The sequence below is a fragment of the Phoenix dactylifera genome, chromosome 12 (genome assembly GCF_051530095.1).
Source record: "Phoenix dactylifera cultivar Ajwa chromosome 12, Ajwa_hap1_PhDact_Kaust_v1.1, whole genome shotgun sequence".
Taxonomy (NCBI): Eukaryota; Viridiplantae; Streptophyta; class Magnoliopsida; order Arecales; family Arecaceae; genus Phoenix; species Phoenix dactylifera.
This window is the reverse complement of record NC_143201.1, coordinates 26,101,518-26,114,671: the sequence shown is the minus strand read 5'-3', so window position 1 is coordinate 26,114,671 and position 13,154 is coordinate 26,101,518. Positions and strand designations below refer to the sequence as shown.

Sequence of the window (13,154 nt, the reverse complement as noted above, 5' to 3'; positions counted from 1 at the left end):
GATACTCTTTAGGCTAGGTCGAAAGAGAAAATTCTAAAACTTGAATTAGCTTAATCATCATCTTGAATTCAATGTGGGGTTTACATTCAATAGGCATCATTTTGTTTGGCTTTTCTCATCACATTTGCATCGCTGATGTCGATTCCATTAGCAAACCTAGCCGATGAATGACTATGATCAACTAAATAGCAATTTGCTCTTCTGACTTTTAAAATCAACGTGCCAGACTGATTTTTTTACTCTACAAATTTAACTTAATACCTGGTCAAACACACCCACATTCTCGTTCACATTCTACAGCTAGATAGTTTATATATGTAATTAGATTACAGATTCAGACATCAATAGAAACTCGAGCTTAGCACAAAAGAAGTAATAACAATAAATCAACCGAAGCATTTGGAGTCGTCAAACACCAATTGCCTTAAAATGAAGTCAGATGAAGACTTTAGTAAAGCCTTTCCCTAGATCCTACTCTAGGAGGTTTGAGAGTTTCTAAACCTTGACTTAACCCTTGGCTTATCTTCTATAAAAAAAAGAAAAAAGACTAGACCCATGGCTACAAGAGCCATAAAGTCGCACTACTAGACATGGATATTATAAGTTTTCTCCCTGCAACACCCAGCCAACTCCCAGGACGACTGTTATAATACATGACCATATCATGTTACCTCCTTCTAAACTTGTTAACACTGAGCACACACATATTACATTTCATGGATCAAGCAAGCTCTTGGTTCTTCTCAACCACCCTCACTTCTTTGGCTGATCTTAGGATAGCTGCCTGATGCAATCACAACGTCGTCATGAGCAACATACATTTCACCACTAACGACCCAAAAACTTGAAATAATATGCTTCAAACCCAAGAGGAATACCTGCTTTTCAGTAATTTCCACGGCGAAGCCATCAACAATAGCCAAAGAAGATCTCTTGTTGTAAGTGTTTGGTTGGAGCAGCTTCGCTAGCAGCTGGTCGTGCTTGTTGCTCAGATAAGCGTCGAGCTCCGATGAACCTTTCGTCGACCTATTGAGGTTTCATCACAAGACAAAAAAAAAAAAAGAAAGAAAGAAAAGAAAAAAGAAAGAAAAAAAAGCACCAGAAAATGTGAGAGGTATTATTGATCAGGAACCAAGAAATCCAATCCCCATACTGAAGAGAATAAGTAAGGGCTGGTTGGGTATGACAAACTGATTCGCTCGCAGGCGCTCGTACTCAGGATCAAAGTTCAAGAACACAAAATACACTTCGGCTTCTGGATTCCCCATCTTCACCAGCAACTCCCCTACTCCTTGATGATCTCCCAATATCTACACACACTAACTTGGTTTTTTCTCTCATTTCAAGGTCTCTATTTATACTACGAGGAGAGTGGTGGTGATGGCATGAAAGTCCACAAGTAGCTTGTTTGGTGGTCTTACTTCCTTTCATTATTTTCCTGGATTCTCTTGCTAATCAACTCATTGACCCGGTAGTAGTATTAGTTTATGTTTCCACCAATAGTTAACATATCTTATTTACAGGCAGTCAAGGGGGCCGGGGGCATCTTGTGATGATACCGTGCTCATGTCTCATTTGTCACATATATAGTTGTTTTAGTGGGTGGTGACTGGTTGCACCGCTTTAATTTAATAGGGTAATATGGCCATTCCAAAGAATGCTTTTGTTTGTGGGGTACAGGGTTAGAACCTTTGGAGAGAAATTGCATGGAAATGGTCAAGGCTTTCAGCAATTAGGAAGCTGAGATTGGGATCCAAGTGGGATGACCTCAGAGGTGGAGGGACCGGATCAGGTTAGTTGGAAGGACGCGGATTGGCATGACGAAGGACAGCGATTTGGTCATGGTTCGGGCCCGCTGCGGTATTCAGATGCCCACTCTTCGGGGTTTCGCTTGGATCACATGCTCGCCAACTTGGACTGGGTCAGGGTCCGTAGTAGAAGGACCACATCCCAACCCCGCTCCTCTGGCTTTCGGTTTTGGGTTTGGGTGGGGCCCTCTCCTACGATGCATTCCACGAGTACTCGGTGGTCGCTCGCTGGAAACTTGCTGGACTAATTTATCTGTAGTACCCTAGATCTATTAGGGCTTATTTGGTTTGCAGAAAAAAAAAAAAAATATATATATATTTAATTGATCATTAAAAAAAAAGCATGTTACAGAGTGATTTGTATTTAATTGAGTATTTTTTTAAAAAAATATATAAAATATCTATTATGCTCTAGATAAAGAGAAATATCTTATCCAATTATATTGAAAAGTGTAAGAGTATTTTTTTAAAAAAAATATTTTAATTTTCAAATGATGGGAATTGAGATTTTTTTCTTATGAAATGTAGGAATCTAATCCGTCCTTTTATTTTTTTTGGGTACAATGACCGCTCACATGCAACGGGGGTGAGTGAAGCCAACAAAATTAGAAAAGAGAATATAATGCAGAGGATAAGATACCAACACGTGGTCTACCCAGGTGAAACCTCCAGCATGGTGAGCCACGAATGAGGCCATCCAGTCAGCAATGCTATTTATCTCCCTGTAGACATGTGCAGTCCGAGAGACCACACTCATCTAAGAGCCTGCGAATATCATGAAACGGTAGTCTAGACCAGCATCGCGTCTTCGACCGCGGATCCACTCGATCACCATGGCCGAGTTTTCCTCAAGAAGAATGCGGTTCGCCCTCAGTACACACCTCGCATATGTGATGCCCTCCCATGCAGCTCCAAGCTTAGCACTGACTATAGGCATGTCAAAAATTCGTCAGCCCCCAGTGGCTCACAATCTGGCATCATGGTTTCTGATGACGAATCTCATGCCTCCATTGCTCCCTCCCTCGCCAATACTACCGTTGAAGTTCATCTTGAGAAAACTAAGAGGTAGGGGCTTTTGATTTTTTGATAGGATGGACGAATCACACAAATCTAGTATGATTACATCCATACAAGAAACAAAATATCTCGAAAGGAGAATGGCAAGGCCGCACCATCCATCCACAATAATTTGCAGCGATCGGCAATAAAAGATGTAACACAATCAATGGCTTTATTTACCTCATGCTAGGCATAACTCAGCTTAAAAATGGTACAATTCCTTGCACAATGTCAAATGTCTTGGAACAAGAGGCAATGCTATAAGATCTTTTGTAGCTATTTTTCTTGAGGAGTAAGCTATAAGGTCTTGTTCCTTGCATATAAAAAGAACCCATGCCATCTGATGTAATTAGGAATCAGTGTAATTTATAAGATTTGCTGCAATACATAGAATGTGATAAAATATGGAGTTGCCAAACTAGCACTAGGTGGATTCATCGAACTTTTCCTCTGCATCAGCCCCAAAGCGTTCTGTTTTCCCAAGCAAATGCCAATGTTTCGGGTACACATGTTGCTTTTTAAAGTTCTTATGATTTTTGTGTGGTTAATAGAAAGAATCTATGTGAGGGCCCATATAAGTATATATTTAGTCTCACATTAGTAATTTATTGGAGAGATTTTGGGTACTTATTCTGGACAAAAAAATTCAAAAAATACCTTATTGCTAGCCATTTTGGGTGAGGACCTGGGTTTGAGATTTTGAGTACTTATACAGGACTAAGGAACCAAAAAAAATACTTTCCACTTATTCGTCAGAGAAATTTTCCCTACTTTGGAGTACCATAGGGCTGCATTAAATTGTAGAAGGTACCATATGTCTACAAAGAGCTTTGGTAGAAGATTCTGAATTGTTACAAATAATATCAGAGCGGGCCTGGTCTATGGCCTATGTGGACTAGAGAACACTACAGCATGGGCTCATTAAGACTCATCATGTGCCGATCGTGTTGTTTGTGATTAGATTTGAATAGATTTAGACTCTTAGCTTGATGAGGACGTTATAGCTTAAACGAATGAAGTATACGAGGACTCATGTGAGCATGTATTTAGTCTGACATCGGTTATTCGTTGAGAAGATCTTGGGTACTTATACAGGACTAAGGAAGTCAAAATTGTTAGAATATATTGGGATATTTCTATCGTCACCATTCATCACTGTATTCATCATTATTACAATGATTATCATCACTTATACTGATTAATTAATTATATAATTTATGCTTGTACTTGATGGGAAATAGCAAGTGATTGGCTCGTCCTACTTGGAGCTGGTTGAAAGGGGAGAGGCTATCCCGTTGGGAATCAGATCACCAGCAATGGATTGTTCTTGCCTTCGAACCCGGCTATTGGAAGCATAAATTGTCCACAGGTAGTGAGAAAGAAAACGATGCAGCGACCTCTATTGCCAACCATGGTAGATTCACGTATTTAGGTTTCTTTCATGAAACTCTATTTCCCCATGATCTGTACATTGTTGTCTTTAGTGATGTCTTGGGTCTATACACAGAAAGTACTGCATCATGGCTGCTTGGCCGAATCTATGTTAATTATGGCTCCTCAGAAATTTGTCTTAATTGATGAGTTGTTTATCTAGTAATAGATTGTGGATTTGTTAGAATAAATAATAGATTGTGAAATTTCATTGCAATTCAATACACTGAAGAGATGTGGAAATAAAAGACCATCAAGTACAGATTCCTACAAAGATAGGATATGCTAATCCTTGCACTAAGCTAATAAGAGGTAGCCATAAGAAATTTCCCCTACTTTGGAGTATCATACGTCTGCATTAAACCGTAGAAGGTACCATAGGTCTGCAAAGAGCCTTGTCGGAAGGAACCACAAAAGGTATTCACGTTGTAGCCATTTGGTTTCTCACGTAACATTGAGAACCTACTTTGGAGTCCTCAAACTGCACTCAAGCTTGAGCCCTCTAATAGATTGGTCAGGTTGGAGTTTCTTCGGGTTCGTGCATCATAATTCTTACTTTAGCTCCAAAAGATTTTAGGTCTTCGAACAAGCTAATGAAAGATGAGAGATGGATTTGTGTCCAACCAGTCAAAAGCCAGCAAATGTCTTATGTACCCAAGTCTAGGAGTCCATAAAAAGAAACAACCACAGATTTTTTTGGCCGACCCAATTCTCATGCGAGTGTAATGCAGAGATGGAAATATTACGTGTCAAAGAAACGAAGCATCCCTTTTTCATTCTTTCCTCTTAACAAAGAGAAGTTGACATTTCTTCATTGCCTGCACCGCTAGTAAGAATATGCAACACCAATACGTTTTTAATCGTTGGTCTGCCATGGGCCTGGTGAGAATATGGGATGTTTTATTAAACTTGAGGCACTTTTGGCCTCGATACATCCGGGATTAGGCGTCTTATAACATATGACAAACTTCTATTCTTTCTCAGTGGCTCATGTGACAAGAATCCAGGCACAATTTTAGCCATGATTAGCTAATAGAAGCTGAAAAAGCTTTTCTAATGACAATATTTTGTGTCTGAGAGAGAGAGAGAGGGAGAGGGAGAGAGAGAGAGAGAGCTCTTCATATATAAAAATCACCTCCAAATCTTGTCACGTATGAAAACTAACATGAGATACTGGCACATGAGTCCGTTTAGACCAGGTCGGCAGAATACACATGTGCATGCAGTCCCAAAGTCAACATGCCTCGTGAGATGAGGCAAAGATCCGGTGAATAGAAAATAGAGCAAACTTAGCCTCCATCAATACATTGAACAATGAGTGCTGCAGGACCCAATGCAGCCAAACTAGTCATTGTCCTTAAGATTGTGAAGCATATTAGTTGTGCTGCTACATCACATCAAGATCGCTTCACAAGAACTCTAGCACGTCATGCACCATCAGGGGGGTGGGGAGTTGTCAAAGTTTGACATACAGCTAAAAAAAGGGTCCGAAGTTTGAATTCTGGTAACTCTAATGGTTGTGTTCATTTGGATATGACTAGTTCGTGCCATCTAACCGATTGGCTTCCTATTAAATCGTTGTACTCCATTGCAATGCCCTAAAAAATCGTCTAAAAACAGGCCAAATCGCCAGGTTAGTAACTTACTGAGGCACGATTGATCTAGTCCCGCTAGGTTCAGAGGTGGATCAAGGGCAAACCACACCCAAATTAAGCAAACCACTCAAGATTCGAGTTCAAGTCCACCCGAATCGATTAGTTCGCAGGAAGGTAAGAATTTAATTGAAAGGATGATTTTATGATCATGATGATGGGAGAAGGTAAAAGTATATTTGATCAAATGAATGGCATGTCTTGTCCAATCTCCTCCAAGAGCTTCTAGCTAGCTTTTAAAGAGAACTTGTTCAACCTATGCAAGAGCTTCTAATCCTCTCTAAAGTGGAATGCGCTTCTCAATTGGATGTTCAATCTTTGGCTTAGCTTACTGAAAATTTGGATTTGAGGCCCCTTCTTATATACTGTGACGTTGCCTTGATATTTTTGTTTGTAGCAAGGACTTTGATAGAGCCGACCCCAAATGTGTTGAGATTAAGGCTTGATGGTTATGGATAGTAAAGACTTTGGTGGGTGGGTTTGGTCATTTGGAGTGTGTATTATTAAGCTTGAAACTATCCCTTTTTTTTATTGTTATCAACCAGCAAAGATTTGGTTTTTTTTACAAGAATTTGAACTTGTTTGACCCAACTGATTTCATCTTTTATTGCTCGCAAACTAGAACGCAAAATGTTTTACAGATGACCGACCACAGGCAAAGTTATCATGCACAAGATACTAGCAACTGCTGCTTTTTGGTAGATAGGGCTGCATCAGAATTCAAGGGGGGCTTCCCCGCCATGGCATGGGCCTAATTCGCCCCTCTTGCAGACTCGCGTCCCATGCACTGGGCTCTTGCATCCAGCCCAGTCCATTTATTTGGCCCATGACCAAAAACCCTAAACGTTGCCGGTTATACTCTCTGCATCACTCCAAGCGCAATTGTTGCGAGTCTAAAGATGTCAAATTGTATCCGGTTCCGGTCAAGACCGGCGTGAATATTAACGCAGCAGGGTGGCAGTATCAGCTCGCGCGCCTGGAGGCCTCCTCCCGGGATTTCCTCGCTCGTTAGGTCTTTTTCTTCCACCGCCTCCCTCCCCTCCCATGGCTTCCGGTCCTCCCTCTAAGCGTCGCCGGAAGGACCAGAGCGAAGAGAAGGCGGCTGAGGAGGCTCCAGGGACGGGATCGTCGCCTCTCGTGGTCTTCGCCCATGGAGCCGGGGCTCCTTCCACTTCCGAATGGATGGTCAGGTGAGTGCCAGTTTCGTACGCCAAACCATTCCAAAACAACCCAAAATTTGCATCTTTATTTGATTTCTTCGTCCTCTCTAGCTTCGACGCTTTGAGTTCTGGAGGAACCTAAAAGAATGTTTCTTTGAAATTGTTAGGGTTTTTGTAAGGGGTTTCTCTCTCTCTGAAAGAAGGTTGTCTTGGTTTTTAACGGTAAGTATGAATTCTGTATTTCGGACTAGTGTGTGTTGGAGTTTGGAGTCGATTGAAGGTTGGGATGCTGCGGAATGGGAGTGTGAACAATTTTTACCTCATTTTGCTGGACTAGGTCAGGATTTAACCACATTACACAAGTAACTCAGTTGTGAGAGGACGCTAGTTGTCGTGTTCAGATTGAGTCCTAGGAGTCCGTCCTCCATAACCACCATTAAAAGTATAGATTCTTCTGATAGCGTTCCAAAAATGCCTCTTTCGGACATGCTTCTTCATCGCACTTCCTTCAAGCTAGAGTATAAATTTGGTGATGTGAAGATCGTAGGTCATGTATATCAACTGTATCTTTGGGTGGATTTGTGAAAGTTGATCTCCAAACTGGTCTTCTGGGGGAGCTACGGTTATTTTGAATGCTTCCAATTGTCTTCGTGGGAGACAAAGTTGAGATCACTACTTTAGTGGTTCTAAAAATCCAAGTTCTCCACTTCAGGGTAAGTTAGTCGAGCCATTTAACTAAAAGTAAGCACTTCCAGCTAATTTGGACCTTGTACCTTCACTTTTAATAAATTAATCATGCCCTAAGTGACATTTAACCTCCATTGGTAAGATAACTGGATGGGTGTGCAATTTCTTTATCTCTTTTAGCAAATCAAGCTCATACCTCATTAATTTGGGAAATGAAGGTAACCTCTTTGGATGAGCTGCCTCCATGCTTAGCAAGTAGTTCCTGGGGTATCCTTTAAGGTTCGGCATAGGTACTATGAGATCATCATTGACCATTGTATCATTAAATATTAATAATTAATATTAGCAGTTTCTGTGTTAGTCCATCTTACAAAGATCTATGACTGCGATGCATTTTCAGTGCTATAGGTAATTATTTTCAGCCACAATTGGATTTCTTCATTTTTCACACCATTGTTTCTCTCCTTTGTGTAGAAAGCCATAATATTGAATTATGTGCACCTTGTTTTTAATGCTTTCCATTTACAAGTACATGCTACAAGGATTGGAGATGATCTGTCCCAACTTTGAAATATTCAAATATATAATTATGGGTATCTCGATAGGTACCCTATTGTAAATACTTGGAAGAATTGCCAAAATAAGATCTTCACAAGACTGCATCTTTGAACTTGATTTGGGTATCTGGGATATTGTTACATCTGTAAGCTTTGGTTTTGTCAACATTCTACATTATGCTCTTCAGAAGTAGTGAAATTATCATATCTGAATTTAGGCATAAGTTGGTTTACTTTTCTGCCCTATTATCATTGATTTGAGTTAACAAATAACGGCTTTCTTTTGTTATAAGGCCTCCTCTCTCGGAGTACTCTTAAATACAAGCATGATGATTAACGATTATCTATTCCGTAAGCAATTCTTTGGTATATACCTGAATGGAAAATTCCTTCTTTCTAGAACCACCTTATCTGACCTTGTATGCTAATTTTATTTGCACACGTGGCTTGTCAGCTTACAATGCCATTCTAAAGTGGAAAATGCTCTTCACCTTTGCAGGTGGAAGGAAATGTTAGGTGAAGCATTGGATGCTGTCCAAGTAGTCACCTTTGATTATCCATGTGGGTTGAATTATAGCAGAATCATTTGTTGCTCATTGTAAGACTGCAGATTGTTTTGTTGAATAATGAGTTAAACTGATGATTGGTTAGTTTACTTAACTCTCAACTCACAAAATAATGTTTCTTTTGGATCATTGTTTTTTTCCCCTCTTTTTTGGTTTGCGATGTTCGTAAGGTGCTTTAAGTATGCTACTTCATGGGTGTGGAGTGATAATTCATTTCTTAAGTGTTTGATCAATAAATAATAACTTCTTTAAGAGAACTTCACCCACAGCAAGATAAGCAGTTGGTTAACAAATAGGTGCTATGGATTTTCAGAAAGCAGGTTCTTTAAAATATTTAATGATGCTTTCAATTTTAAAAAAAGAGATAGGGACTTAATAGGAAGGGATTATCTCACATATGATTGTCAATGCCAACATAAGATAGATAGATAAGACTTTTTAGCTGTTGATGGCACATGGCAACTTAACTTAACAAATGTTTGACAGATATCTCTGGTGGAAAACGTAAAGCTCCCCCTCGAGCAGAAAAGTTAGTTGATCATCACTTGGGTGTTGTAAAGGATGCTGTCACAAAATATCCTGGGCATCCTCTGATTCTGGTGGGGAAATCAATGGGTTCAAGGTAATATTTGGTCTTAATAAACTAGTTTATTGCCCTAATTTTTTATCAGAAACATTCTCTCTTTTTGTTTTAAAAATTTTGTGAAGGTTCATGCTTATTTATGTTTTTTGTGCAGAGTCAGCTGCATGGTTGCTGGTGCAGAATGTATCAATGTTTCAGTAGTTATATGCTTGGGTTACCCACTTAAGGTTTGTATATTTGTTTCTCCAATAATTTTACAGTGTTACTTATATCATGTAGTCTGTAATATCAAGCTCACTTTTTTCATCAAATAATAGTTCTCTTATACTTTTGAATTTACCTACCAAAAAATAACTATTTATGGTCCATGAAATGGATGGATGAGAAATTCTCATCTCAGAAGTTACAAGGTCTTTTGATTTTTGAACATTTAAAGCTATGAGTATTACATCTTTAACATAGCTTCTCATAATAACCTAAGATGCTGTTATTTATGGTCTGACATTATGGAACAAATAAAAAGCATTTCAGAAGTTGAAGATGTATCTGATGGTGCTCTATCATTCTTCTTTTTTTAGAAAAATAAGCTAAGGATTTGATTCCCAAATATGCAACATTCTTGTCTGACCATTCAATTCTAAGTTTTTTGGTCAAGCATGAAGATTGTTATGTAGCGCATTCATTCTATAGTGCATGGTAGGGTATGATGGGGCTTTGCTTTTCACTTGGAATCTGGAAGAGCAATTACCAAAACTGTCAGATATCTTTGAGCTATATATATCTTTGAGATGTTAATGACCCCCTCCTTAGGTCTTGAAAAGCCACTTTCTACTGATTACTCCTTTGTAAACATACATATGTGAACCAAAGTAGCTCGTCTCATACAGATTCCTTTATCATGTGCGCACACATGCAGATGCATGCTTCCACACTCACACCTCTTCTTGCTTACCAACATTGGAAACAGTGACTAGAAAGGATGCTTTCATCTAGGATGCTCCATACTTTATATGACTTAGGCAATGTATAGATGTGTATGTGAACTACATCTATGCATTTCTTATCATTAGAATCTTCTATGTAGCGACTTCATTATAGATTCTGCTTGCTATTAACTACATCAAGCTGATTTTTAAGGATCAACGCTTTATTTTCTGCATTCAGCTTGATCTCCCAGTCACTCCTCCTTAACCTTGGCTTATGTTAGTAGATTGTCAGGTTGCAATGAATGCTCTCAATTACTTCACGTACATTTTTGTGTTTTAGCTTAAAATGATTTCTTTGATCAGTACTTCTGATTAAAAGTAACGTGCATTGATAATAATGTTCTGATTTCTTTTAATTTAGTAGATGAGCCTTGCACACTTGTCTTCCTACTAAAAATCTAATATGATCTACACCAGAAGTACCTCCTAAATGCTCATACCTTTCGTTGCTGCATTGCAATTTAGGGCATGAATGGGGCAATACGTGATGAGACTTTGTTGCAGCTAAGGACTTCAACGTTTTTTGTACAGGTAATAATACATGTACCAGTGAGCACCTATTAGAATATATAATCATCACCTCCTTATGCAGAACTCATTCTGCTTTGTTATTAAATTTTTAAGTGGACTACTCTTGTAGGGTAGTAAAGATGGCTTGTGTCCCCTGGATAAGCTTGCAACCACCCGTAAGAAGATGAAATGCATCAATGAGTTATATGTGATTGATGGTGGTGATCACTCTTTCAAGATTGGAAAAAAGTACCAAGAGTCAACTGGATTGGGCCAGGAAGAAGCTGAAACAAGAGCTGTCAAGGCTATTGCAGAGTTTGTCACAAAATGCATCCAAAAAGGTGATTAATGTTACATCTATGAAATTTTTTGTTAGTAAATCAAATACAACATGTCTTGTCTGTTTCCTTATATAGGCATTGTAAAATTTATTGTGAGTTTTGATATCCGGTACAACTAAAGTATGACCTATATATGTAATGATCCGTGCAGGCATGTGTTTAGTCTCACATCAATTATTCGCTGGATAGATTTTGGGTAATTATACAAGATCAAGGAACCCAATTAATAGATTTCTAGCCTTTTTGGATGAGGTTTTAGGTTGTTACAAAGGTAACAGAGCGGACCCGATCTAGGATCTATGTAGATTAGGGGACACTACAACACAGATATATTTGAGCTGACCACGAGCTGATTGTGGTGTTTGTGATTGGATTTGAATTGATACAGAACTTTAGCCTGGTGAGGACGCCAAGGCTTAAATAGGAGTATGTGATGACTCGTGTGGGCATGTGTTTAGTTCTACATCGGTTATTGGTTAGGTAGATCTTAGATAATTATTTAGGATCAAGAAATTCAAATAATACCTTTCGGTTAGTTTTTTTAGGTAAAGTTCTGGATTATTATACTATATTTTCTGAAAATGTTATTAAACTGCTATTTCCAGTTTTGTGAAGCTGGGTGTCAAAAGGTTGGACATCATATATGAAGTTTTGGATTAGGGTAAAGATATTGCTTTATGTTGACATGTGCTAACACTTTATCCGAAGAAAGCATCACACATTATCATTGGCATAGCTAACTTAAACTTAATCACCGGTCTTCGCCATAAAAGACAATATAGTGTCAAATTTGGATCCTCTGCCTGACCGACCATAAGGGCCTGCGCTGGCTATAATTTGGATTAAATCATCTGCTACATTTTTCTTGTTACGGAGAAATAAACGCATGTTCTGTAGGTTTCTGGATGCTCATCTGAGGACCTTACTGGTGTTTGCTTTGAGTGTGGATTTTTTTTTCCCCTTTGGGTAGGACTGCAGGTGGTCCTTTTTGGAAGAACCTTTTAGTAGTTGCTGAATCAGGGGATTTATCTCGTGTTGATTGGCATGGACATCGCTTTTCCTTATTAGTTTATTGGATGCTACATTTCAACAATTAAGCATATTACCAGTCTCAGAAATGAACTTAGAAGTTTGCATGGCAAAGTTGCATAGGTATTAGCTGCCCTTTAGTTACGATATTCTAGGTGCTAGCCAAATGAATTGGCTCTGTCAATCAGTGGCCATCAAAATTGATGGTCTAGATTTTATAGCTAGGCACAACCAAACCCAACTCCTCCCCTGCATAGAATAATATGGACAAAAGCTGCCATTAAGATAATATAGCCAACAATTTTTTGACTTGATAGGTACCAACTACCAAGTACCAAGGCCATCTTCGCGTGCTCTTTCTTAGGAACTTATCTGCCTTCTCAGTAAGCTAATATATGCAATGTAACACAGATCAGAATAAAATGGATCCAATATACTGAATCCATAGAAAACTCCCCAGAATCTTAAAGCTGGCATGGATCGAGCCGTAGAAATCATTCCTATTGACCACACCACGCGCCAAGAACAGCAAACTTCCAATGAATGAAGGAACCTGGACGCTCTTTTGCACAGGATCTGGATTCAGATCTCTCGTAGATCGGGCACAGATTGTGATAGATCGAGCCGTGGGCCCAGAACACTGGCCTGCCATGCCATAGGTGTGTTCAAAGCATGCTTTTCTAGCCTGTGACTATGTCCTCTCTCTGCCTGCAATGTCCATCACAGTATAACAACTATTGTTTCGTTTGAATAACATGTATAAAACTTCAAATGTGAATCAAAAA

General features: G+C 39.1%; 2 protein-coding genes across 3 annotated transcripts; one reads left to right on the top strand and one right to left on the bottom strand.

Annotated features, from left to right (window-relative positions):
- Window positions 1-358: 358 nt before the first annotated feature.
- On the bottom strand, window positions 359-1,489 carry LOC103707555 (subtilisin-like protease SBT2.5). The gene is made up of 3 exons (XM_008792122.5): window positions 1,192-1,489; window positions 879-1,026; window positions 359-784 (listed from the first exon to the last, which is right to left on the bottom strand). The coding sequence occupies exons 1-3, from the start codon at window positions 1,266-1,268 to the stop codon at window positions 722-724; spliced, it is 288 nt and encodes a 95-aa protein (XP_008790344.1). The 5' UTR covers window positions 1,269-1,489; the 3' UTR covers window positions 359-721.
- A 5,330-nt stretch (window positions 1,490-6,819) lies between these two features.
- LOC103707838 (alpha/beta-Hydrolases superfamily protein) lies at window positions 6,820-11,508 on the top strand. Of its 2 annotated transcripts, none has more exons than XM_008792552.5 (6): window positions 6,820-7,140; window positions 8,854-8,915; window positions 9,407-9,542; window positions 9,658-9,730; window positions 10,955-11,020; window positions 11,130-11,508. In XM_008792552.5, the coding sequence occupies exons 1-6, from the start codon at window positions 6,995-6,997 to the stop codon at window positions 11,346-11,348; spliced, it is 702 nt and encodes a 233-aa protein (XP_008790774.2). In that variant the 5' UTR covers window positions 6,820-6,994; the 3' UTR covers window positions 11,349-11,508. The 2 variants fall into 2 exon arrangements, with proteins under 2 accessions (XP_008790774.2, XP_026661531.2); XM_026805730.3 differs by having other exon boundaries at window positions 6,921-7,140; window positions 8,854-9,000.
- The last annotated feature ends 1,646 nt before the right edge of the window (window positions 11,509-13,154 follow it).

Excerpts from the sequence above, each read along its gene's own strand:
- LOC103707555 (XM_008792122.5), bottom strand. The coding sequence starts at position 1,268 with ATGGGGAATCCAGAAGCCGAAGTGTATTTTGTGTTCTTGAACTTTGAT. Across the intron at positions 1,027-1,191 it reads GAGCGCCTGCGAGCGAATCA|GTCGACGAAAGGTTCATCGG; the intron begins GTTTGTCATACC and ends AAACCTCAATAG. Across the intron at positions 785-878 it reads TGGAAATTACTGAAAAGCAG|GCAGCTATCCTAAGATCAGC; the intron begins GTATTCCTCTTG and ends TGATTGCATCAG.
- LOC103707838 (XM_008792552.5), top strand. The coding sequence starts at position 6,995 with ATGGCTTCCGGTCCTCCCTCTAAGCGTCGCCGGAAGGACCAGAGCGAA. Across the intron at positions 7,141-8,853 it reads ACTTCCGAATGGATGGTCAG|GTGGAAGGAAATGTTAGGTG; the intron begins GTGAGTGCCAGT and ends TCACCTTTGCAG. Across the intron at positions 9,731-10,954 it reads GCTTGGGTTACCCACTTAAG|GGCATGAATGGGGCAATACG; the intron begins GTTTGTATATTT and ends ATTGCAATTTAG.